This window comes from Prinia subflava, chromosome 14 (assembly GCF_021018805.1).
Source record: "Prinia subflava isolate CZ2003 ecotype Zambia chromosome 14, Cam_Psub_1.2, whole genome shotgun sequence".
NCBI lineage: Eukaryota > Metazoa > Chordata > Aves > Passeriformes > Cisticolidae > Prinia > Prinia subflava.
This window is the reverse complement of record NC_086260.1, coordinates 12,865,674-12,892,147: the sequence shown is the minus strand read 5'-3', so window position 1 is coordinate 12,892,147 and position 26,474 is coordinate 12,865,674. Positions and strand designations below refer to the sequence as shown.

The window sequence follows — 26,474 nt, the reverse complement described above, 5'->3', positions numbered from 1 at the left end:
GCATTCCCCCGTGAGGAGCTGCTGTCCCGGAGCACTGTGGCAGTGCTGGGGAAGGGCAGGGTGCAGAGGTGGCACATCAGCTGCTGGGCTGTGAGCACAGCTCTGAGTGCAGGGGGGCTCCGTGGGGCTCCCCTCAAGGATGGGTTTCTCTGTGCCCGAAGCAGAGGCTGTCCCTTTGATCTGTGAGTTATGGGCTGGGGGAGTGATGGGTGTGGGAAACAGATGGAGAAAGCACAGGGAAACTCAGCGGTTTAAAGGAATAAAAGATACTTTTGGTTGGAGCCATTGCACCAGAAGCAAGGAGCCTCTGAGGAAGGACAGTGAGCCTGAGGAGAGGGAAGGCTGTGGTGTCCTTCATGGAGGAAGGGTTTCTAGGGATGTCAGCCTTATCAGTTAGGCTTGAAAAGCCAAGTGGTGAGGGATGTGGGAAGAGAAGGGCACGGGGGGCCTGAGCAGGGCACGGGGCAGGAGGTGTGGGGAGCAGGGCGCAGGGACAGGGCTTGCCAGGACTCCCTGGGCTCTCCGTGGGCGAGAGGCAAGGCAGCAAGGATGGGAACAGAGGAGGGCACCCAGACAAGCAAACCAGCCCTGGGACAGAAACGGGCGGGGGTGAGGGGCCAGGAGGTGACAGCACGGGGCACAGCTCTTCCACCACAGCAGGACTGTCCTGTGACAAACCCTCAGCTGTCCTGGAGCTCTCTGTGGGTGATGACTGCTTCTGCCTCTTGCTTCAGCACAGGGACCACTGGGGTTCCTGTGAGGAGTCTGAGTGTGTGTCTGAGGAGCTCTGGGGAGCCCTTCCCCTGGAGCTGTGCCCCAGCACAGGCTGGCTGGGCTGAGGGGGGCTCAGCCCACCCCTTACCTGTCCCACAGGTGATGCCTGGCCCTGCCCTGGTGCACACAGGGGCTGCCAGACCTGTGACTCCCAGGTGGCCCAGGCTGGGTGCTGGGGCTCCGTGGGAAGCCCGATGTGGAAAGGGAATGTGGCCAGGGCAGAGCTGAGCTCAGGGGTTTGCCCAGGGGACAGGCACGCACTGAGGCATCCAAGCCAGCAGGTCCCGTGGGAGGGGATGTGACAAAACCCTGCTGGGAGCCCCTTACAGGAGTTATCAGTGGTTGTCCTCCCATTCATTATTTCCCTGCTAAAGCAATGTAACAATTACAAATTTGGACTGCCTGGAAAAGCTGCAGAAAGCAGGGTAAATTATTAATTCCTGGGCTGCGTTTGGAAGAAATAATGTCAGCACCACATATTGAAAATTCTCCTTTGTGAGAAATAGTCTCATTTTGAGAGCAGTGAGATTCTGAAAAAGAGAGATTCTTCCAAGGCATTATTGTATTTTCTGACAATTTTATTTTTCCTTCAATCACTCTCCTTTAGCACACTCAGCTAATATACTCAAATTACTAGTAGGACACCTACATTTGTAAGAATCCTGTCTCTGTATATAGGGTACTGAAGTAATTGGGATTCCAGGGCAGAACTGTGGAAATTCTTAGCACAGATTGTCCATATCTTATCAGAACAGGCACGCTTTCCCCACAGCCTGGCCTCCTGCCAGAGGGACTGAGCAGACTTGTTGGAAGCCCCTTTGAATGGGAGAAGTAATCTTTCTGAATGGATTTTCTGGCACAACTCCTGTTGCGTGTGTGGTTCATTGTTCTGGGTGATGTGGCTGTGTTCTACCCCCTAGATAAATGTTTTAGGGTTGTTGTTTTTTGGTAGTGGGAGGGGTCCTGGGAACATAATCACATTGCTGGTTCTATAAAATTCTATAGGCAAGTTGTTTTGTTGTTGTAAGTGGTTTTCCGTGTTAATTGTGTGGCTTTGTGAGCGTGATTTTGATATAAAGGACAACAGCTTCCAGGATTAACCCCTGAACTTTTTGATGCTCAAAGGGCTTAGTATTTAAAAAGCAAACCGTTTTCTCTTCTTCAGGGCACTTTAACAAAGTGTTATTACGCCAGTTCACGTATGTATAGATCTATATTTTGTGTTCATATATAGCAATTCACCAAAAAGTCCTGCTGGTGTAGTCACAACTACAAGAAGTGGTTGCCAGTGGTGGCACATCCTCAGCTGCAGTAAATGCCCTCCAGTGAGGTTGGAGTGGATCCCTCTGTGCACCAGAGTCCTGCTGTGGAGCTGTGCCAACCTCAGTGAGCGAGGATCCGGCCCTTAATATGTATTACAGGATAGTTAATGCGATGTGTAACCGCAGAGTAACCGCAACACACAAAGAAGTTCTATTTTAGCCCTGCTGGAGCAAAGAAATAACTGTTACTGCTGAAGACTGAAGTGCGAGAGATTGCTCAGTGGGGGAAGGCAGCAGGAAAAAATCCAGATTTTGAGCTAACGTGTGTACAGACAAATTCTCACGTCCCAAGGCTAAGTTTTGTCTATAAAAATTCCTTAAGATTTGAGTCTTTGTAATTAAAACATAAAGAATAATTATCTTAAGCTCATATCTGCAGAGGAAGAACTGTGTATTTACTTATTCTCTGCCAAAAAATCTTTTTAGCTGGAAAGATTAACAAAAAGGCATTGAAGTATAAAGAAGGGCCTTCTTTTTATTGAAATATGTATGTTTTGTCAACAGATTCAAAACAGAACAGTTACAACCATTTTTTCTCCCTTCCTTTTTCAAACTAGGGGTGGGGGAAGCATCCAGCTCCAAACTTAGTGCCTCTAATGCTTGGAAGACATTGTGATTAATTTTTGTCCTTAGGTTTCCAGATGTTGGATTCCGTCCCGACTTTTAAAGACCTCTAATGTTTAACAGGATATGTGCCGAGTGTAGTCTTTAACAGAGTTTTCTTTCATAACTCCAGGATCTATGAGAAAAGGTAACTCAGGAAACCGCTGCGGATTGGGAGCCGGAGCCGCAGCCTTCCCGGAGAGCAGCCAGGGCTGACGGTGCGGGCTTGGAGAGGAGCCGCCTTCCTTGGGGAGACCATGGCCAGGGCCCGCGGCTGGCACGGCCCCTGGGGCGCCCTGCTGCTGCTGCTGCTGTGCCCGGGCTGCTGCCAGGCGCAGCGGGACTGCACGGGCGCCGAGTGCCAGCCCCTGGAGAACTGCATCGAGGACGTGCTGGAGCCCGGCGAGTGCTGCGCCACGTGCCTGCAGCACGGCTGCACCTGCGAGGGCTACCAGTACTACGACTGCGTCAACGTGGGCTTCGTCAACGGCAAGGTGCCCGAGGGGCAGTCCTACTTCGTGGACTTCGGCAGCACCGAGTGCTCGTGCCCCAAGGGCGGCGGCAAGATCAGCTGCCAGTTCATGCTGTGCCCGGAGCTGCCCCCGAACTGCATCGACGCGGTGGTGCCGGCCGACGGGTGCCCGCAGTGCGGCCGCATCGGCTGCCTGCACCAGGGGCAGAAGTACGTGGCGGGGCACACCTTCCACATGCCCCCCTGCAAGGTGTGCCACTGCCCCAACGCCGGCGGGGAGCTGATGTGCTACCAGCTGCCCGGCTGCGACGCGTCCTCCCTGAACACGGCCAGCCCGGGGGACGCCGAGGACGGCGAGCCCGAGAGGCACTACGACGATCCCTACAGCTACGACCAGGAGGCCTCCGAGGGAGACAACACCCAGCTGGAGTCTCCGAAGAAGTTCAGCGCTTACTCGTCCCACCTGGAGCACGAGAGCCTCAGCCACGAGCAGGGCGAGGACTACGACTACCCTGCGGGCAGCGTGGCTCCCTCGGCCGAGCCCCGGGCCCAGGACACGGCCACGGAGCGCGGCGAGCGCCGCCGGCTACCCCGCACCACCGCGCCCTCGCCGCGCCAGGGCACGCGCCAGCAGGCCCCGGCCACCACCGGGGCTGCCCCGCGGCACACCACGGCCACCGCCACGGCCACCACCACGGCCACGGCCACCACCACAAACACCACCCCGGCACCGCAGCGCCCGGAGGAGCTGCAGAGGACACCCCAAGGGAACAAGGAGAGGCACCAGCAAGAAAGAGCCCCCCACTCCAAAACGAAAAAGCACGCCAGGAAGGAGGAGCCAGAGGACAGCGTGTATCAGGGCTTGGAAGAGGTGAACTCCACAGAGCCGAGCTCAGCAAGGTCACCCCAGGAGAGCCTGGAGGGGAATGAGTTCCCCAGGGTGAAGTTCAGTGCAAGCACCTCTCCTCCCGTTGCCCTGGAGGAGGAGCGCAGCCAGGCCTCCCCGAAGCAGTCGCAGACGCTGTACCGGTACCATCCCGAGGAGGACGGCGACCCCAACTCCATCCACGCCAACCCCAGGCTGCCAGAAGGTAAGAACTGCTCCAGTGTGGTGTCTGGAGAACTCTTACTCACGATAGCATTGGTGCTTGTCCTCTGCTGTGTTTTCTTTCTGTGTTGAAATCAACCAAACCTCCACCAACCTTCCTCCATCCCTTCAGGAGGTGCCTTGTGTTTGGTTTCACAGAACAGGTGCCATTTCACTGTTGCTCACCTTGCTATGATTTCACAGATGGTGGATAGAGTTTTCTGGTGTTTTAACTTTATTTTGGATGATGATTTATTAAGCTCTGGCATTTTCCTCCAATTACTGGCTTTTAACTTCTGTTGTGATGGTAAAGAAACATCTTCCTCTACACAGAAGGATTTAATTACTTATCTCCAGTTACCAACTCAGTGTAATCACATTTGTAGCTTTTGTCTTCTTCTGGGAAGGAAGTGAAACAGTTCTGCTTTCCCTTTCTAAACAAAAATATTTAGAGCACTTGTAATATTTATCTCATGGCTGAAAGCCTGTCTAAGCTCATTAGTTCAAGAACCTTGAGAGATATACTCAAATACCCCTGGGCACTAGCAGGGAGAAAAAGGGCCCTCTCTTGCTTTTTGGGGCTGGAAATTGATGATGTTTATGATCAGCTGTGGCAAGCATACGTATTTCCTCCGTGCCTCTGGATTCCTCTTGACATCTGCAGGGGATGTTGATTACACGCTTTATGCAGTGCTCATTACTGTAATGAATGCAAACTTCATCGCTGGAAATTAGCACATGTACAGCTCATGTTTCCAATTCATTTTCCATCAAATCAAGAGCAGTACCTCCTCTTCCACGATGTGGCACAGAGTGTTCTCACGACACTCAGCTGGAGGGTGCTTGCAGGGATCCTGGTGAGTCCCTTGGCAGTGGTGTTTCTCCTGGGCTGGGTAGGTAGCCTTGAAATCCTGAGCTGCCAGTCCATCTCCTGGAGAAGCTTAAGGCAGATGGGAAGAGGAGATCAGATCTGGAGCTCACTCTCAAGTCCCAAGCAGCACTGGTGGCTGTTCAGACAGAAAGTGTGCCAGGTCCAAGGATGGACATGGCAGCTTTTTCCTTTTCCTTTGACTTCCCTTTTATTTGCTCCAGCCTACCTCAAAATCTGAGCTGTGCACCAAGGCTGTGTGTGATACGTGGGCCCGAGTTAGGACTGACACACAGTAACCTGATGTAACTTCAAAGAAGATTTTCTTTAAAATTAAATTTCCCTTTCTTTTTCTTTCAAAAAAGGAAAAGTGGGTGGAGGACCTTGAATTCTTCAATGAAAGGGTTTCAGAAAGTCTATTGGGATGAAAAGTGTTCAGCAGCAGAGCTGAGTACTGGATTTTAGAGTGTGCTTGGGTGATTTGCAGTCTGTGATCACAGGAACTGCTAGGCTGGGACAGGTCTGCTTGGGGGCTGGATTAGGTTCAGATGCCTGGAGCACGATGTGATGGATGGCATGTCAGGCAGGAATTGTTCAGCTGACAGAAGCAGCCTTGGGAATCACTGGGTGCCACTTTCCCCTTAGCTGAGATACCTGTGATTTCCCTTAAATATTGCAGAGGTAGGAATGAGAAATAAATGTCCCATGGGAGCACAGAACTCTGTGACAGGGGCAGCTCTGAGGCTGCCCTGCCCCACGGAGCTGCTGCACGTCCTGGGAGCCAGCCCTGGTGCCAGCACACCGTGTCCATCACCCCCAGCCCTGCCAGGGGACCTGCCCCACCATTCCCTGCAGGAATGGGGGAGCTACAGCCCCCTCTCCCAGAATGAGGGGTCTTTTTGCCATGAGCAGTGCTCATGGTGCCCGGGGAAAGCAGTGTTTCCACTCCTTCTGCTGTTTTAATTGACGTGGTTGTGATTCATGGGAGCAGCTCCATATGCTCCGAGTAATAAAACACATACATCTTGTGTCTTGGGTGACTCCTGAGCCAGTGGTGGAGGGGGAGTGAAGATATTAGTCAGACTTGAAAGAAAAATTAATCTCTCCTACAGATACAGAATGAAAACATAGATTCTGTGCGTGTATTTCCGACTGTGGAATGACAGAATCTACTAGAATTGCCAAATAACTTGGTTTCTCCCTTCAGGAATCATCAGTATGACGTAAAGCACATCAATCTCCTGATTTTCACATCCTGTGGGGCTGTTGTGCTGTTCCCTGATGAGGCTGCAGCCACTCTGGCAGTGTGCAGGGCTTTGTTGGCCCAGCTCTCAGCAGAGTGCTCTGGGGTACATTTCTGTCACTCCATGGCCATTCTAGATTTATTTGTATGTTTTGTTTAGTGTTTCTTTTCCCCCAGAGTTTAGGAAAGTTTGGAGGGCACTGCTCTGCCCTGGGTGTGGGGCTGGACTGAGGAGGGCTCCCTGCAGCAGCACACAGACCCCTGTGCAAGTGCTGGTTACTCCCTTCCTGAAGGAGCTGGGAGGGTACAGCAGAGGTAATTACTCAGCTGAGAAAGTGTAAATTAAGTGCTTTCACCATGGGCAGGGATGAGATTAATGGAGACTGCTCTCTTTACACAGTCTCTCTCCAAACATTGATCTTACCCTGTCACTTACTGCAGGAGCAGCAAACAGGGGCATTCTAATTTCTGTATTGCCCATTTTCTCATCCTAGAAATGCCCTGATCAGGGCAGGGCTGGCTAAAACATACTTCAAGAACTTAGTGTCAAATTCAGTTCTGATTTTCCCTCCATTTCCCCATGCTCTGGCAGTAGAGTGCTGCTCCTTGGGTAAATAACTCAGGTAGCAAGCAGCCTCGCTGGGAATGCTTCATGATTTGCATTCTGGTTTTGGCAGGCTCAGCAGCACTTTGGGTCTAGCTGGACCTGTCATATCTCAGAGTGGAGGTGTTTTTTCCACTTAAACTCCTCCACAACTGGTGATTTTTTTTTATTGTGGTGGCTTGTGCAGATAAAGATAATTGTTCTCGGGCTGAAGTGAATTGCACCGGTCTGTGAGCTGAGATCAGTGGATGTGAGAGTGGCATTTATTGCAGGTGATCCTGACCAGGAGGCTCCTGTGAAACTTCTGAGGATGTAGCTGAGATTCCAACCAGCCCACCTGCTGCATGTGTGCTGATCCTGAAACTCCTGGGGAGAGATGACCTTGGGTTTCTGAAATGAGGACAGACAGATCCGTGTGTGGGTTGGTGATCCTTTTGGTCTCTCCAAACCTGGATGCTCTATGAATCTGTGAAAGCAGACCTGAGCACAGCCACCCTCTGTCCCTCTTACTGCCACCATAAAAAGCACCAGAGGTGGGAGAGTCCTTCAGAAACAAGCTCTGTTTGCAATTTCTTTGTGTTTTTTGCTGTTAGGTGAAGCGTTGTCTCATTTCTACTTGAATTACCTCAGGCTTAATCCTGTGTTCTCTACTTTATCCCAGTCCTTTCCGTAACAGGAAGAAATCAGCTTTGAGCCTCAAAATAGGATATCTGAGGAATAAAAATAACCCTCAGGAGGCTGGTGTGCGAGGAGAAAACGCCCCTGGGCCAGCAAGTGTGAATCAGCAGGAGTTACAGCCGGGGTGACAGTGTTCAGTGCTTGCTGTGGAGCTCTGAGGTAGCATGAATGGGAATAAGGCAGCGTGAGATAATTGCAGAAAGACTAAAATACTATCAAATTAAATAGTGTCTATCTGTTCTGCCAAAAACGGCTTTTGTACTTTATTAAGCAGCCAGATGCTAGTTTAGGAGGAAAAAAAGGAAAGAATTCAACCATTTCTGTTAATGAAGAATCCCGTGTAGGGTATGTGGGGGCTGATTCCCTCATGGCTGCTGGTGCCCAGCCTTCCCTGCACCCCTTCCCCTGTCACCTCAGGCATGGATGTGTGAGCAGAGGTGCAAGGAAAACCCAAACCTGCCCAATGACACAGAGGAGCACTCTCAGAGTAATTGTTCACAGGCTCTGCAATAAACAGCAGCCAGAGGATCCAACCTGCAGGCACAGATGTGACCTGGCTCTCCTCAGCTCTGCTTCCAGGGGCTGCAGCATCAGCTCTGTGTCCCGTGCCTGCAGCAGTCCCCGTGAGGAGTGGGGCTGCTGCAGCCCCCAGCCCGGGCAGCTGCTGCATTCCTGGCTCTCCTCTACTCTGCTTCCAGGGGTGCAGCATCAGCTCTGTCCCGTGCCTGGAGCAGTCCCCGTGAGGAGTGGGGCAAGGTGGGGCTGCTGCAGCCCCCAGCCCGGGCAGCTGCTGCATTCCCCGTGTGCAGAGCTGCCCCAGGCAGGGCCGTGCCTTTGGGGTCAGTGCTGCTGCTCTGGGCTTTGTGTCTGGGGTGTCTCTGGACGTGTTGCTGCGTGGCTGCTGCCTGCCTGGCCGTGCTTGGGAGCTGCCCTGGGGCAGGTCCTGCTGCTGCTTTTCCAGCTGGCTGGGCTTCAGAGCTGCAGGCTCTGCACTGGGAATGTTGTTCTCTGCAGGAATTCCCCCACAGAGCCCAAACCCTCCTCACCACCGTCCTGCCCCCATTCCTCATGTGCATCTTCCCTCTGAAACCCAAGATATTAGCCACAGGCCATGGTTAATAGAGCTCCTGGCTACCAGCACTTCTGTGTCAGGCTTTTATGGGGCTGTTTGGCTCCTTATCTTAAAGGGTATTTTAAGCCATAGCTGTACTTTGAACTGGTGGTCTTCAGTTAGAGAATACAGTTTAGAGGATCCTTTTTAAAGCTGCAAAAATCAGGCACAAGCCTGGTGTGCAGAGTGCCAGGAGTGGGTGCCATGCTTTGCTGAAAGCTGTGCAGCCTGGCACAGTCAGACGTCTGCCGACTTCTAAGAGCCTAAATAACTGAAGGGATGCTCAGATCTTGAGTTCTGTTCTTCTCAAACCCCAGTACCTGCCAATCTCTTAAACAGAGATGTGTGAGAAGGTGGCTCTCCATCTTCCTGTGTTACTCCTAAATTAAAGTGACAGCTGCTGCCCTCAGTGTGACTCACTGGGGACCACGACAGGCAGGGACAGTCTGCAAGGTGGGACAAACGTGTGTTCCTGCAGCTCCTGCCAGTCCTGCCTGCATTAAATACCCTCTGAAGAGCACAGTTCCTGTCCCACACACAGCCCTGGGGTGACAGTGAGGTGAGGTGCAGTCAGACCCCTGTGCTGGCAGTGCATTGGTGCTGCAGCACAGGAATTGCTCACACAGCTGGCTGGGAGTGTTCTGTGTGAGGAAATCCGTCGTGCTCAGTGCTGGCACCAGGGGATGCTGAGGATGGCTGCAGGTGAACCAGGATGGAGCAGGCACAGCTGCAGGGGCGTGCAGGGGACAGCCATCCCCCCTGAGCTCAGAGCCAGGGGCAGCGCCTGCCTGGGACAGGCTCTCCACCAACACAGGGGCTTTCCACACACCCTTAACTCCTGGGGGTTTAGTTAGTAAGATAGTTTAAATCTCAAATTGTTGCCATCATACAACAGGAGCTGGGCAGCCAGCCCGGGATGGTGTCAAAATCCCTTTGAGAGCCCATCCCATGTACCTGTTCTGTAGAGGTAAAATCATCATTTGTGCAGAGCCAGTTCCATCCACGGTCTGCAACAAGAACACTGAATCTCAGGTCTGAACTTCAGACATGCTGCTGACAAAGCATGGAAATGGGGTGGGAGTTTTCTTGAATAAATTAATTACCCACTTGAACAGGCGAGGCTGCTGGGCTCACCAGGTTTCTCAAGGGGACTCCATTTGCTGGTTATTTATAGTAAGTATCTGAGAATATATTTTTTTGGTATGCATCATTGAAACTCCTTCAGAAAACAGAATGTAAATGAGACTTCTTTGCAGCAATGTGTCTGTTATTCTAATCGATCACCAAGGAATTAAAACCAACTCTCAATACAGCTCCTTGTTAGAGAAAGGAAAGTGTAAGTAGTAATTCCTGATCCAGATTTTGTGAGACAATAACCTTTTGAACAGTTTCAAAAATGTAGGCCAAATAACCGTGGCTTTCTAGCACATGCTTACTCATGAAAGGATTTGTAATTTCATTACCCCGGGCCTCACAGCGAGCAGTTTCTCTTACCTCTCAGGGATTCTGAGGTAACACGCCAGCAAGTAATTGGGATTTTATAAAGATCCCCTTATGTGTGAGCAGGTTTCATGTGTTCTTGACTCTTCCCCATCTGTCTGTGCTGTGCCTGGGATGTCCAATTCCCTTCCAAAGCCACCAGGAAGTCCTAAATCGCCACCCCAAAGCACCGGGGGTGTTTACACCAGCCAAGGGCTGGGCGAGGGGCAGGAGAAAGGAGTATTTGTGCTGTATTCAGGGCCAGCCAGCCTCCTGTGCACATGTTCCCCTTCCCTGCCTTTGCCAGGGGCCAGGCAGCTGCAGAGCCCCCCTTGCCCATCCTGGGATGCTGTGGTGGCAGTGGGGTGGCTGAGGGTGATGGAGTGGCTGTGAGGTGGTGGCAGTGGCTCGGGTGGGGGCAGTGGGGTGGGAAGAGAGGCTGGGCAGCCAGGGTGGGCAGGGGGCTCGTGCTGGGGCTGCCCTGCCTGTCCCTCTCCAGCCCTGTCCCTCTCCAGCCCTGCCTGTCCCTCTCCAGCCCTGCCTGTCCCTCTCCAGCCCTGTCCTCTCCAGCCCTGCCTGTCCCTCTCCAGCCCTGTCCCCTCTCCAGCCCTGTCCCTCTCCAGCCCTGTCTGTCCCTCTCCAGCCCTGCCTGTCCTTCTCCAGCCCTGTCCCTCTCCAGCCCTGCCTGTCCCTCTCCAGCCCTGCCTGTCCTTCTCCAGCCCTGTCCCTCTCCAGCCCTGCCTGTCCCTCTCCAGCCCTGCCTGTCCCTCTCCAGCCCTGCCTGTCCTCTCCAGCCCTGTCCCTCTCCAGCCCTGCCTGTCCTCTCCAGCCCTGCCTGTCCCTCTCCAGCCCTGTCCTCTCCAGCCCTGTCCCTCTCCAGCCCTGCCTGTCCTCTCCAGTCCTGTCCCTCTCCAGCCCTGCCTGTCCTCTCCAGTCCTGTCCCTCTCCAGCCCTGCCTGTCCTTCTCCAGCCCTGCCTGTCCCTCTCCAGCCCTGTCCTCTCCAGCCCTGTCCCTCTCCAGCCCTGTCCCTCTCCAGCCCTGCCTGTCCCTCTCCAGCCCTGTCTGTCCTCTCCAGCCCTGCCTGTCCCTCTCCAGCCCTGCCTGTCCCTCTCCAGCCCTGTCCCTCTCCAGCCCTGTCCCTCTCCAGCCCTGTCCACTCCAGCCTTGCCTGTCCCTCTCCAGCCCTGCCTGTCCCTCTCCAGCCCTGTCTGTCCCTTTCCAGCCCTGCCTGTCCTCTGGAGCCATTCACACCATCTCCCCAGGCAGAAAAAAAGAATTGAGAAGAAGATGAATGAGCTCTTGCAACCAGAAAATCTGGCTGTACCTCAGTTTCCTTCTCATCTCTCACTGTTTTATGTTCATTTCAGTCTGAGTCTTCGAAGACATTGTGTGTGCTGCGTGCTGGAATCATTTTCTGAGCACAAGTTAAATTGATCCATATTAGAGAGTTACACATCTTGTACGAGGTGAATCAGCTGAAGTGGTTCTTGTGTTTGTGCTCTGATGGAGACATCCTGCAGGGCCTGAGGAACCAATTACATCCTGTCAGGGATGTAGCTCAGCATTTGTCACACACAATAGCAAACCTCCTGCGTGCCAGAGACATTCCAGGCACACAGACCTTGCCTAGGTGGGGAGGAGAATTCCCTGGAAAGCAAAGCCTGAGCAGCAAAGCACACCCTGAGCCTGGTCTGGGGGGACTCGTGCCCAAACTTGTCTGGTCTGTCATTCCAGAAGGGAACTGTGTGACTGGGAAATGAGAACACCTGAAAATGTATCTCTGTAATGAAAATGGAGCTTATGGAATGGTGGTTTCTTACGGTTCTTCCTGTAAGGTTAAAGAGTTCTCTTGCAGAACAAGAAGCTCTCAGTGTTTAATGGTGTTTAAGGAGTCTTTTTTTCCTTTCTTTTACTTCTAATAATGATGGTGAGGAATCAGTGGGAGGAAGACTTTAGAGTGTGAGGCAGTGCACTGTGTGCTGGTGGCACGGAGAGCTGCACACCCATCCCACACCCTGCCAGGGACTGTCAGGGTCTGCCCAGCAGGCTTCCAGCTGATGGCTTTAAAGCTTCCTTACACCCGACTGTAATTCTGCAGCTATGTCTATAAAACGTCTTGTTTATGGCCTGTAAGCAGCTGAAGATTAATACAGTTCTCCCTCTAATCCAAGAAGCCTCCCTCTGCAATGTTCATTAATTTTCCTGGTGTTGGAATTGCCTTGCATGGAATTACTAGTACTTTTCATTTCCAGATTCAAACCTACAGTGTTCTGGCCAAGTGATTTTGTAAGAGATTCACTCTGAGGAACTGTTTTCATTGAAGATAGCACACACTTAAGTAATGTCTCATGTAATAATGATAAAATTTGTACTACTTCTCCTGGTTCTGGATCAAAGTTGATAAGAGCTGTCTGAACTCACGGCAGTAAAATCAAAAGAAAAGCACAGTGGCCATCAGTGATGACTGGCTTTGCATTAGAAAGTTCCATGGATGTTGAATTCCAATCAGTTTGGATTGACTGTGGTGGTTTTGCTGGTGGAAGATAAATACGGAGACTTTCCAAAATCCCATGCTGTGGTGTCAGAAGTTTTGGACGATCCTTTGAAGTGATGTTTGTTCTTTGCTGTGTGTTCTTGAGGTACAGACTCTGCCTTGCTCAGCCTGTGGCCCTGGGAGTGTTTTCCTGGTGGTGTCTGTGCTCTGTCCTTCCTCCCTGGCCCCCAGGACAAGAGGAGCAGGTTTGTGCTGTGGCATGGCCGAGAGCAAAGCGTGGGGCAGGCAGGGACTCTCACTGCCTCGGTGCCATGTGAAGCTAACTGAGATGAGAAAAGAATTGTACTGCTTTTCTTATCCTTGAGGAGTGTAACCAGCCAGTTAAAATGGACAGGAGCTTTTGGAGTCAGCCAGTGACATTTGCTTTCCAGTGAGATTACTTTGGTGTGCAGAGAAATGGTGGCAGAGAGGGCAGCCAGGCTGAGCCTGGCACACTCCTGTGGAGCACAGAGGGGTTCAGCAGGGCAGGGCTGAGCCTGGCACACTCCTGTGGAGCACAGAGGGGTTCAGCAGGGCAGGGCTGAGCCTGGCACACTCCTGTGGAGCACAGAGGGGTTCAGCAGGGCAGGGCTGAGCCTGGCACACTCCTGTGGAGCACAGAGGGGTTCAGCAGGGCAGGGCTGAGCCTGGCACACTCCTGTGGGAGCACAGAGGGGTTCAGCAGGGCTGGGCTGGGCTGGGCTGAGCCTGGCACACTCCTGTGGGAGCACAGAGGGGTTCAGCAGGGCTGGGCTGGGCTGGGCTGAGCCTGGCACACTCCTGTGGAGCACAGAGGGGTTCAGCAGGGCTGGGCTGAGCCTGGCACACTCCTGTGGAGCACAGAGGGGTTCAGCAGGGCTGGGCTGAGCCTGGCACACTCCTGTGGGAGCACAGAGGGGTTCAGCAGGGCTGGGCTGAGCCTGGCACACTCCTGTGGAGCACAGAGGGGTTCAGCAGGGCTGGGCTGAGCCTGGCACACTCCTGTGGAGCACAGAGGGGTTCAGCAGGGCTGGGCTGGGCTGGGCTGAGCCTGGCACACTCCTGTGGAGCACAGAGGGGTTCAGCAGGGCTGGGCTGGGCTGGGCTGAGCCTGGCACACTCCTGTGGAGCACAGAGGGGTTCAGCAGGGCAGGGCAGGGCTGATCCCCAGTCCCCAGTGCCCATCATCACTGTGGGCATGCAGAGACAGAGCATCAGCAGCATTGTCACTGCACCCCCAGCCATGGGACCTGACCTTGGTGAGGTAACACTGAGTCTCCTCTGGGTATGGTGAACAGATTTACACAGCGTTGAAATCTGACCCTGCCGTTTCAGAGAGTGCTGCCTTGTTACTCAGCTTTAAGTGGAGTCAATGCTGTTCCTTGAAAAAAGACCTTGAAGGTCAGACCCTGTCTTGTCAATGCCATGTTAACCCCATTAGTTTCAGTGAGGTATAAACTCATTTTAGCTCTATTGTTCCTCTGATATTACTTTAAAATGGCGAAGGGCAACTGTTAAGCATAAGAAATTTTAAAGATGAGATGCTGTCTTTAAGGAAGAGCTCCTTACATCTCACATGGGCCTGCAGCAGTTGCTCTGCTTCACAAGGCTTCCTCTGCAGTAACAAAGCACTTACTTGTTTGTTATATTTTTGCTCAGATTCAAATTCCTCTCCCAGAACTCCCAGTTAATCTGTAGTAAACGAATACCTCATAAACTGTGGATTGCTATATAAACCCGTTATTATAGCCATTTGTCTCTTTTGTTTGTGAGTTCCCCAAACTGGATGTCTGTGTGATGGGCGTTTATGGATGCTGCTGATAGCACCGAGCCCCCGGCACCACACGGTGCTGAGGGTCACAAATGAGCTCCTCTTCCCAGGACAGGCAGGAAGGGACTTGGTGCCTGCTCATCCAGCATCACCAGACACATTCCTTTGGGAGAGAAGAGCTGCTGTTGATTGATTAATAAGCTTCCCCCACCCTTGTCGGGGCCACAGAGCTGAGATTGACTCTGCTGTGTTTCAAATGTGGCCCAGACAGCTTCAGACTCCCACGGAAAGTTAATCATGCCCTTGAACATAAGTATGTGCACTGTGGTCAGTGCTGTGCCTTATGGGCAGTTTGAAACCAGAGGAACTGCACAGTTTCCCAGGGATTTAGCATGAGAATTGTCCTTGTGTGCTGCATTCATTCTGGGTCAGAATGCTGCTTGTCTTGGAGCAAGGCTTGGCTTAGGCTGGTGTAGTCCTGGTACGAGTGAAGAAATCTTCACAGCAGTTTGCTGTTTGATATTTTAATGCCAGGAAACATATGTGTATATATAATAGAATCAAAGAATCAGTAAGGTTAGAAACGACCTCAGAGATGATCAAGTCCAAGCTTTCTCTCACTCTCCTGCAAGGCTGAGGAAAGAGCCCGTGTCCTGGAGGCCAGGGCACCACGCTGCTGCGTGGAGATGGATTCTGCTCCCCAGGATGGAGCAGGGAGGTTTCCTAACCCCCTCTCATTTGTTTTGACTGGCTGTTTGCTGCCACCTTGCTGAGATTTTCCTTTTGCTGCTTGAATCTGCTCCAGACTCGGAACCTGAAAGCTGCCAAGGCTCGTGGCAAGTGAGAGGGAACAAGTGTTGGTGCAGTGTGAGAGAAGGCAGGCTGGCAGTGGGGGCTGAGGATGTTTGTGGTGTCGTAGCCCACGGCACTCTCAGTGTGGGCTGTGTGTTGCCTTTTCTGTGCCTTCTCCCAAGGATGAAAAGCAAATTTTCTGCTCTCAAAACCTGTCCCCCCTCTGCTGCTCCATCAGTTCTGGTGCACAGTGCAGGTTTGTTTGGCCCTGCCTCTCATGGGGCAGAGAGGGTGAAGTTTAACCCTTATTAAATCAGTGTCTTGGTCTGATTAAGAGCAGGGGGCTCCATGTGGGCCCAGCTCAGGGGCCTGGCTGTGCAGCTGGGGGGAGTCAGGAGAAAGCTGTGCCCTCGTGAGGGGTGTGCAGAGTCCAGAACAGAGCCAGAGCTGTGCTCAGTGCAGACATCAGAGTCCAGAACAGAGCCAGAGCTGTGCTCAGCGCAGACATCAGAGTCCAGAACAGAGCCAGAGCTGTGCTCAGCACAGACATCAGAGTCCAGAACAGAGCCAGAGCTGTGCTCAGCACAGACATCAGAGTCCAGAACAGAGCCAGAGCTGTGCTCAGACTATGGAACAGAGCCAGAGCTGTGCTCAGTGGAGACATCAGAGTCCAGAACAGAGCCAGAGCTGTGCTCAGCACAGACATCAGAGTCCAGAACAGAGCCAGAGCTGTGCTCAGCACAGACATCAGAGTCCAGAACAGAGCCAGAGCTGTGCTCAGCACAGACATCAGAGTCCAGAACAGAGCCAGAGCTGTGCTCAGACTATGGAACAGAGCCAGAGCTGTGCTCAGCACAGACATCAGAGTCCAGAACAGAGCCAAAGCTGTGCTCAGCACAGACATCAGAGTCTAGAACAGAGCCAGAGCTGTGCTCAGTGGAGACATCAGAGTCCAGAACAGAGCCAGAGCTGTGCTCAGCACAGACATCAGAGTCTAGAACAGAGCCAGAGCTGTGCTCAGCACAGACATCAGAGTCCAGAACAGAGCCAGAGCTGTGCTCAGCACAGACATCAGAGTCTAGAACAGAGCCAGAGCTGTGCTCAGCACAGACATCAGAGTCCAGAACAGAGCCAGAGCTGTGCTCAGCACAGACATCAGGGTCCAGAACAGAGCCAGAGCTGTGCTCAGCACAGACATCAGAGTCTAGAACAGAGCCAGAGCTGTGCTCAGCACAGACATCAGAGTCCAGAACAGAGCCAGAGCTGTGCTCAGTGCAGACATCAGGGTCCAGAACAGAGCCAGAGCTGTGCTCAGTGCAGACATCAGAGTCCAGAACAGAGCCAGAGCTGTGCTCAGTACAGACATCACCCACAGCGTGCAGGTTGAATAGGAAATACAGCCAACACTGATAGCACGTGTGTGTGACTCTGTTGGGTGTCACATGCCTTAAAAAAGGTGCAAAGGAGCCTCCAGCTGTGTGCTGGGGAGCTGTGCTGAGGCTGGAAAGTGCCTTTGTCTTGTTTGCCCTCTTTTTTTATTCCCTGGCAGTAAGACTTGGTTGTTAACTTTCAAGCTGCTGAGCAACTTTTAACTACTTGTGAGGACTAAAAATCCACCTTTGTCAGGTGCTAAAATAGCTCCTAACACATTCCTGAACCGGTCTGTCAGGCAGGGGAGAGTTCAGTTCTGCAGCAGAGATGGCTGTTGCCATAATTTCTATAACTGAAAATCAAATCCTTGCAGGAGTTGAGAAGAGGCAGAGCTGCTCCACAGGTGTGTGTAGGGCTGGGGGAATGCTGGCTGCCTCAGAGTGAACACTGGGCATGGAGGCAGAGGGAAATTCCTGCATGTCCCTGTGGTGCTGCAGAGCCCGGGGTTTGTCACTGCAGGTCACCAGGGGAGGTGTCCCCACAAACACAGGGAGCCTTTGCCTGGGAGCTGAGCTGAGCCCCGGGGCTCAGAAAATCCTCAGAGGGATGCAAAGCAGAGCCTGGTTTGCAAAGCAAACACAGCACAGCAGATGCAGTTGTGACTGTGGCCTGATAACAGGGCTGTGTAAACAGGCTGCACCTGGCTTCCTGCAGAGCTGCAACACTCCTGGATGCTCCTTCCATTACTGCCATTGTGCAGATTGATTAATTGGACAGATTTCTGCCTTTTGTAGCAAGTCGTGTTCAGAACGAGGGAGAGCGTTAATCTAGGATGAGGTTAGAGTTGCTTCTCAGGTGTTGTGCTTGTAAAGAAGGTGAATAAACTCCTCTCAGCATGGAAATGTATGCCTTGGACATCACCTACAAAATTAAAGGAGTGCCAAATTCTACAACATGTTTCAAATAACCTGATGTTTGAGGTTATTTGTAAGGGTCTGTTCCCTGGAGTCCTGTGGCTGCCCCAAGCCATCAACTTCCATTAAAAACATGTTTTTTAGGAAAAAAGGAGACTCACAGTATTCCTCAGAGAGAAAAACTAAATCTCAAATGCTTAAAATCAAACCAAACCCACCCACCCTGTAAGGAGAGAGCAAAATAAAAGCTATTCATTAGACTTTACTGTTTAGATGAGATGTTTGGGAGGAATCCTTCCCTGTGAGGGTGGGCAGCCCCTGGCCCAGGGTGCCCAGAGCAGCTGGGGCTGCCCCTGGATCCCTGGCAGTGCCCAAGGCCAGGCTGGAACACCTTTCCCAGGGTCTGGAACACCTCTAGGAGGATCTGGAACAGCCCTAGCAGGGTCTGGAACACCTCTCCCAGGGTCTGGAACACCTCTAGGAGGATATGGAACAGCCCTAGAGGATGTGGAACACCTCTCCCAGGGTCTGGAACACCTCTAGGAGGATCTGGAACAGCCCTAGCAGGGTCTGGAACACCTTTCCCAGGGTCTGGAACACCTTTCCCAGCAGTTCTCCTTGGTGTACCTGGGGTATGTAAAGTCACTGCAACAAGGAAGAACCAAGGAGGAACCAGGCAGCCTGAGGGGATGGGAGCCAAACCCAGGCATTTCTCTTGCTGTGACCCACAGGAGTCACTGCAGAGGGCAAAGGGAGCCTTGCTGGAATGTTCTGCAGAGAAGGGAGAGGAGCAGACAGGAGTGTCCTGCTCTGGCACACGCCCTGGGCTGTTAGAGGAGCGCCTGATGGGGTGGGCTGGGTTGTTTTTTGGTTTTTTTGTCTCTTTAACATTCAGCCTGGAGGTGGCTAGATAGGAATGGTTTAAAATAGCCCCACAGTTGCCATAGACACTTCTCCAAATTGAAAAGAGAGGTCTGGCCCAAGCCTGGAGTGTGTCCTCCGCAGCCAGCGTGGAGGGGCTGGAGGAGCCCCAGAGAGCAGCTGTGCTGCAGGGATTCAGGATGGGCATGTCTGCGTGGGTTTGGTGTCACCAGGCAGCTCCAGCAAGGCTTTGCTGGGGCCTGGAGACTGGGAAGGGAAAAATCCTTCATGCTTAAAACGCTTTCCTCCTTTTTTTTGCCCTGGGAGGTCTACAGAACTGGGAAAAATACCATGGAATGCTGCTTTCCTGGCATGGGTTTGGTTTTTATTTGTGAAATGTTACTGTGCAACAAAGCAGCAGCTAATTTAAAGTAGTTCAGCTGGATAAAAGCACCCTATTAAGGTAAATTTGGTTTATCTGTCCCAGGAATGTGTAGCAGTAGCGCGTCTAATTACAGATAAGGCAACTAAGCCTTTCATCTCCTTTCCGTGAAAAAACTCTGCAAATAATGTGGCAAATGTTTTGGTGAAATGAATGGAGGTCTTTTCAAGGATATGGTTATCACAGATGAGAGCCCCGCCTGAGGGAATTGGGAACGTTTCTCCCTATCCTCCCTTTGGATGGATGTTTTGGACAAGTGCAGCTGGCTCTGCAAATGCCTAATTTGAGATAACAATCTGTCCCTCTGCCTTTGGGGTCTGTGGGGTCATTTGTGGGGTTTGGGTGGGGAGGGCAGGTGTGTCCCTCTCCCTTTGGGGTCTGTGGGGTCGTTTGTGGGTTTGGGATGGAGAGGGCAGGTCTGCAGTGCTCGGTGAGGATGATGGGGATGCAGGAATCTGACTGAAAAGTGCCCACTTGGCAACATGTCACGCTTCCCCTCCAATTTCTGGCTCTGTAGGTGATAGAGAATTAGTGCTTGTTTACTTGCAGGCTGTGGACAACAACCAGCCCCCTTAAACTGTTTACAGTTCTGGCTAAGGCTGGAGCTGGATATCCTGTGAGGTTCAGTCCTTCTCAAAGTCTATAGGAGATTTTAGAGTGCTTGTTTATCTTTTATACCGTGTACTGGGATAAATGTTTGTTCCCAAGGAGCTTTTATCTGTTAAAAAAAAACCCCAAACCCTGTTCATCCACATCTACATCCCATTAAATGTGATAAATCCCATTCATGCCATTCATCTTCCCAGCCTGTGAAAAGGCCCAATCAAGGCTTGTGGAGGAGTTCAGAACTGGGCAGAAAATCAGATCCAAGGTGGAGCTGGAGTTCTAGACTCTCCTGGATACAAGGAATTATATCTAGCAAATATCACTTGAATAAAACATTAATTTCCCATTATAAAACATGATGTTGCTCTGATAATGGTTCCTGTTTTGAGTAATCCTCATTTCCTGCGTCTCTGGTGACTCACCCAGCAGAGCTCTCATCCGTGCTGCTCTGCAGATGCTCCCAGGCTGTGTTCCCTGCCTGACTCAGCTCCTTGTGCCAGCCTCTCCTCCCAGTGCTGTGGAGCTCTGGCAGTGTGTGCCTGCACAGCACCCCAGCCTCCCCCCAGCCTAAAAATGACTGGTGCTCCTGGCTGTGCTGGTAAATTTATCTCCAGTTTTTAACAAGTTTTTGGTCAGAAATCCACACTTCAGATTATCAGGTTGTCTGAAGTCTTGAGTCTGGAATGGAGAAGCCCAGATTGCAGAAATGTGTGTGTCTGTCCTTGTTTGTGTCTGTGAGAGGAACCAGGCTTTGTCCCTGTCAGGTTTTCAGTGAGTGGTTGCCTGTATGAAACATTCCCAATGTGATGTGTGCCTCCTACAGCTTCAATTAAACTTAATTAAACTGGTTAAAAGTGATGAGGTGCTAGGGTCTAAATGGGGACTGTGCCTCAGCTGCCACCTCAGGAACAAGGGCTGAGCTGCTGCTGCTGAGGTTTATAGGGAAATAGAAAGTTTCCAGAAGGCTGATGGTGAGTGGTGAAATAAGCAGCAAACCCACAGGGTTCAGAGACATTTGTGTTGGAGCTTGGAGGGCTGCAGTGCTCTGAGGTGCCAGAAGGTCCATGCAGAATGTGCCAGTGTGGATTCAGAGCCCCCAGAGCTGGGGCAGGGCTGGTGTGACATTTGTGTGCCAGGGGAGATGTTTGGCAGCTCTGGGGGCACAGCAGAGCCTTTTCTGGCCCTCTGCCTTTGGGCTGAAGGAGAGGAGGCTGCAGGAGTTACCAGGTGTAACTCTCATCAGAATTACCTGGCCATAAATAGATTTTTAAGACTTCCCTCTGCTTCTTGTCCTGCTGCTGCAGGCGAGGTTTGGGCTGGAGGTGCATTCTCAGCTCCTGGGTGGTGTTGGGCTGTGCAGGGGAGTTTCCTTTTCCTTTCTGAAGTCATGCTCACCCTCCTGTGAGCAAAAGGGCACCTGGTGTTCAACAAAGGGTGCAGGAATATGGAATTGGTTGTGTGGGGCTTGCATTTCTCAGGCTGAGCCCATGGAGTTGGCACTGCCATGGAGCTGCCCTGCTGGCACCTGCCCCACAGGCTCTACCTGGGACTCACTGCAGCACAGCCTCTTTACTTTTAATTGACTTCTCCACTTATTTCTGGCAGTTATTTAAGCTTCTTAGCTCACATTTGGGCAAAGTTTTCCTTTCCATCCTGAGAGCAGTTTCCAGTATTAAAAGTTGCACATGGATGAGAGTTTTCACTGAATGAATGATGACAGAGAGGGGAGTTTTGGGACAGAGCCACGCTTCATATAGTTCTTTAGATAGATTGTCATGAGGTGGTTACCTCAGCTGTCAGTCTGTGAGGATTACATAACATTTTTAAATTATCTCCTTTCCGACAGCCAAAAAGTGATTCAGTCCTCTTGCATATTGTATTACCTCGAGCTCTTGGTATTTGTTACATATGCAATCAAGAAAATAAGAGTCTGAGGCTCGCAGAGATTTATTTAGTAGCATTTAACAGCTCTCTGTTTGCTGGTAATTTGGTTCATCAGAATGAGGAATTCATTCCTGAATTGTCTTTTAATGAGCAGATAAGCAGGTTTCTCTGTCACTCTAAAACTGTGGGTTGTCACTTCAGGGCTTTGTTTTTACAAATGGAAGTTGTTATCTCCTGGATAGGTATCAGCCTGCTGTGGTAGTTCCCACTGGTTTTAATGGTGCTTGAGTTTAAATACCCCAGCTGAAAGAAGGATAAGAACCTTTCTCTTTAGAGATATTTCTTTTACTGTGTATTTGCTGCTTGATGGAATTTTTGCAGCCAGAACGAGCCCCTGAATGATTTTCAGCTCTATGAATAGTGACTTTCCACTTGAGTAGATCGTGATAGGACAGGGGGAAATGGTTTTAAACTGAAAGAAAGCAGTTTAGGTTAGATATTGGGAAGAAATTGTTCCCTGTAAGGGGTTGCCTTGTGACACTGTAATCCTGGTTTTGGGAGGGCCAAGGCAAACAGAGGGATTTTTCTGTGACTGAAACAGAGGATGAGCAGCGTGGTGTTTCTGTGTGGGCAGTGACAGTGGTTCATTAACTGATGAACTAGCTGGGATTTAAGTGCTGCTGAAACCCTGCACATTGCAGCTGAAGGTGTCTGACAAGTGAGCAGAACTGCAGGAGTCTGGATGCAGCTCTGTGCTCTCAGTGCTGGCTGCTCCAGGTTCCACAGCAGCTCAGGGAGCATCCCCTCCACCCTGGAGGGGAGGCTGAGGGTTGGGATTAGGGGAAATCTCTCTGTGGAAGGATTTGTCAGGCATGGGAGGAGGCTGCCCAGGCAGTGGTGCAGTGACCCTGGACATGTTCCAGCTGTGGCACAGGGCTCTGCCCTGGGGGAGCAGCGTGGGCTGGGCTGACCCTGAGCCTTTCCAGCCTGAATGATTCCACGGCTCCTTGTGCCAGAGCCTCCAGCTTTCCTGGGGGATGGCACCTCACAGCCAGGCAATGCTGCTCTTCCTCCCCCAGGCTCTGAATTGAGCACAGGGTACGAAACTGGAGGGTTTAGAGACGTGCAGCTCCCTGGGGCATTCCTCCTTCACACCAGGTGTGGGAGGGAAAAGGCCAGAAGAGCAGAGAGAACCTGTGTTCCTCCAGGGGGTCCCCCAACAGCTGTTCGTTTTGGGGTTGGTTTGTTGTTTTGTTTTGGAGGTTTTTTTGGGGTTTGGGGTTTTTTTGGGTTTTTTTTGCTTGGTTTGTTTTTGTTTGTTTGTGATTTTTTGGTGGGGTTTTTTTGGTGTTGTGTTGTTGTTGTTGTGGGTTTTTTGTTTGTTTTTGTGATTTTTCTTTTTCTAAATAGAAATTTGAAGCTGAAGGTGCCTGCTGCAAAGCCTGTGGAGGGCACAGGGTTGAGGCAGCAGTGAGCAGCAGGGAGGCCTGCACAGGACTGTGTGAATTGCCTGCACTTTAGCATGCTCACATGGAGGGTCACTCAGCCAGGCTCTTCAGCCAGGGAGGAAAAGGAAAAGCTAATTCTCTTTTCTTTCAGTCTGGGAAAGGCACCAGCATTTCATCACACAGGGCTTAAAGCTGCCATGAGGCTTGTGGAGCAGAGGCTGGGCTGATGGAGGGGTGCTCAGCACCCCTGGGTCAGCTCTCACTCAGCTCTAAGGCTGCTCTTCCTACAAACAATTCATGTACACAAAATGACTTACCTCTGTGATGAGCAGCATCAATCCCTGCAGGTAAAAACCCACTTCTGTCTTCTGCAGCTTGTGAAATCCTATGGGAAACAGGAAAAGAAAATGAGTATTGGGTTAAGGAGATGGAAATGGGCGAGTTGTGCAGCTTCCTCTCTGTTTTACAGGCACAGGCATATTTGGCTGTGCAAATCCTCAGATATCTTTAAAGAAACACAGAATAGTCTGTAAAGTGTGGGGGATTTTTGGTCAATATCCATTTTTAAGGAAGTCAGCAATGTGGTACTACCTGTAGCTCTTACTTTTGTTGGCTTCTTGCCAGGGCATTGCTCTTTTTTTAACCCTTTTTCTCCTTCCGTTTACCCCAGTGATAATTGATTTACAAACGGATTCCTCAGCAATGTCATTCAAATGCCATGTGCTAAGAGACAAGGCAGATTTTCATTTTTCACACCGTCAGGTTAAGCTGTAGAGAGTGGATCAAACTGGACACATGGCTGGACAGCTCTGCTGCATTCTGGTCTTTTGCCATCATCCCTGCATTCCTCAGATCCTGCCAGCTACAAAGAGAAAATCAATGTGGGTTTTGGGGTTGGGGTTGGGCTTGATGATCTTGAAGGTCTCTTCAACCAAAATGATTCTGTGATTCGATAAAATGTGAAAAATCCCCTTTTTCTTATATGGGGAGAAGGATTGGAAGGAGGAATTTGTATTGCACTAGCTCTGGTAAGTGAGGGTTACCACTACTGAGAGATAAAACAGTTAAAGAAATATCAAACTGCATGTTGGCTTGGGTCCAGCTTTGAAAAAGGAGAAAAGTATTCTGTAAAGGTGATGCATGATGGACCCATTTGTTTATCTGAGATGAAAAAGGAAGGAAGAAGTCATCTGAGATGTGTCTGGTGTGAAGATGACGTGAGCTGTGCTATACATATCTTTAGAGATGGGAATGATACCTCTTGCTAGCAGCCAAAACACTTCTTAAGGCATTGAGGAGATTTTCAAGATATGCATAAAGAGAGATTATTGTGAGTTAGACTGCTGGGATTTAAATGATGGCCATGTTGAAGGAAAGCATCCTCAGCTTGAAGCTCTTCTGATTGGTGTCAGGTCAGCCTGTCCTCAGAATTTAAAGTCATAACCTTGTTGCCAAAAGTGGAGGCATTGCAGTGTGAAGAATTGGGTCAGGCTGGTTTTTTAATTGTTTGGTTGTTGATTTTTTTTAATTGTTGTTGTTGATTTTCTGAAGAGATGCAGGAAAAAAGCATTTTCCTAAGAGGGAGGGATAAGGAAAAGGGGTCATGAAAAATAGGGGTAATGTGTGCAGGTAGGAAAGGGAGAAGACTAAGGAGAGAGGAAAAGCAGCAGTGAAATGGGGAAACCCTCGAGGGTGGGAGCTGCAGGGCTCCAGCTGCACACAGATGGCACTGTCAGTGCTGAAAGGCTGCTGGGGTTACTCTGTCTGGGTCACTGCTGCTTTTGGCACTGTGGCCACCCCTGTGTGACAGCCCTGCCCCTGCCCCTGCCTCACACCACAAGATTAACGAGAGGGGTCCTAACCCGGAACATGTGGGTGGCACTTTTCTGCTATTGACAATGGAATATTCGTATTTTCCATGAGAGCTTTGGTAACAAATTACCTAGAAAGCCTGTGATCCCAAGAGGGCTGGTAGTGGCTTTTGCCAGAGAGCCAATCTTTCATTATAATGTGGTTGCAGCACATTTTACTAGAGTTTATAAACAAACAACTCCTCCCTAAAAGCAGCCTTGCCAGTACACTCTGTTGGTGGTCCTGACCCTTGCTGGGGGGAGCACAGCTCGGAGTTCTTGTCCAGAGCTTTGGAGCTGCCCCTGGCCTGGCTCTGCAGCCTCCAGCTGTGCTGCTGCTGCAGGAAAACCTTCTCCCATCACCTTGTGTGGACATCAGGGCCCTGGGGACACCTGGAGCTCAGAAAGCTTCATCTTGTCTGTGGGAAGGAGTGGAAAATCCTTCAAATCAAAAGATAGATAGATAGATAGATACCTGCAGCTTGTGCTGGTTGGGTCAGTGGCCTTCCAGAACATGAATGTGTTGAAAATGTTGAGATTTTACTTCACATTTTTATGAGGACTCACCTGTCTGGTGTGAGAAGGTTTTCAGGCTTTGGTTTTGGTCTGCAGACACTGCAGAGCTCTGTGTTGATGTGCTGTTACCACCTCATGTATCTCACCTTCCCTCCACCCTCTTCTTCCTCACTGCAGATTTACAGAGAGTGCAAAGAGGTCAGATTGTGACCCACATTTCCAGCTCTGGGGTGGAGGGGAGCAGTCCCTCCCCTCTCCCCTGTGTGTGGCCCTTGTTCCACATGGGAGCTGCTGTCCTGCAGGGACTGGGAACAGCTCCCAGCTCACCAGGAGCATCCATGGGCTGGGAGCAGCAGCGAGCCAAGGCTGGCCCTGTCCCTGGTGAGGAAGAATGAATTCCCCCCAGGGAGGGCTGTCCCACTCCATGGCACCCCACACGTGTCTCCCAGTCCTTCCTGAAGTGACACCTAAATTTACTTTTAACCCAGTAACAACCACCTGTGGCTACAATGAGGACTTTTCTACTTTTCAATGAAAAAACACCCCCCAGACCCATGGAGAAGAAGGTGAAAAAGGAGGACTGGCCTCTGCTGTAAAACCTCCATCTTGCTTTTTATCTATTACTGTATTCTAAACCCTTAAACTCTGAGTTTTGCACCCTGTGATATCACACACTTCTATCCAAACCCCACACCCACAATCCCAGAGCTGTCACTCAATTTTGGGAGCCTTCTCCACCTCAGGTCAATGCAGTGTCTGCTTGGGGGTCAGTGCCTGGCAGCACAGAAATTCTGGAATTCCCAGTGCAGGGTTCCAGCACTCCCCACGGAGCTGGGTCAGCTGGGTGTGCTGGGGGCTCCACTGGGCTGCACTGGGGACAGTCTGAGCTGGAGCCACAGCCTGAAGTGGGAATGGGCAAAGGGAGCACCCCAGTCCTGCTGTGTGAAACCACAGCCACAGCATCAAGGTGCTTCGTTTAGCAGTTAAAAACTCCATTTCCCTAATTTCTGCCCCAAACCATTACTTTCTTAGGGAACTAAACCCCCTTGTTTCCAAACATCTGTGGTTCTGAGGCACGCTGCATGGCAAAGGAGAGATTTCCTGCTGTGCTTCCTGCTGGGGCTGCTCAATTCCCCTGGAACAGCCTAAACATCATTATCAGCCCATTCGAATTAGTATTTCCTCCTACTTTTGTAAGAGATAAATGGAGGTTTGTTCCGTTGCTGTTGACTTCAGTGTCGCACTGAAATTCCCTCACAGTAACT

At 51.1% G+C, this 26,474-nt stretch overlaps 1 protein-coding gene across 4 annotated transcripts in view; it reads left to right on the top strand.

The window, feature by feature from the left end:
- Positions 1 to 26,474, top strand: part of FBLN2 (fibulin 2) — an 86,860-nt gene that overhangs the window by 25,357 nt on the left and 35,029 nt on the right. For all 4 annotated transcript variants that reach the window (XM_063411346.1, XM_063411345.1, XM_063411343.1 and 1 more), the window contains exon 2: positions 2,833 to 4,262. In XM_063411346.1, the coding sequence (XP_063267416.1) occupies positions 2,957 to 4,262 (1,306 nt within the window). In that variant the 5' untranslated portion in view covers positions 2,833 to 2,956. The remainder of the gene's footprint in view (positions 1 to 2,832; positions 4,263 to 26,474) is intronic.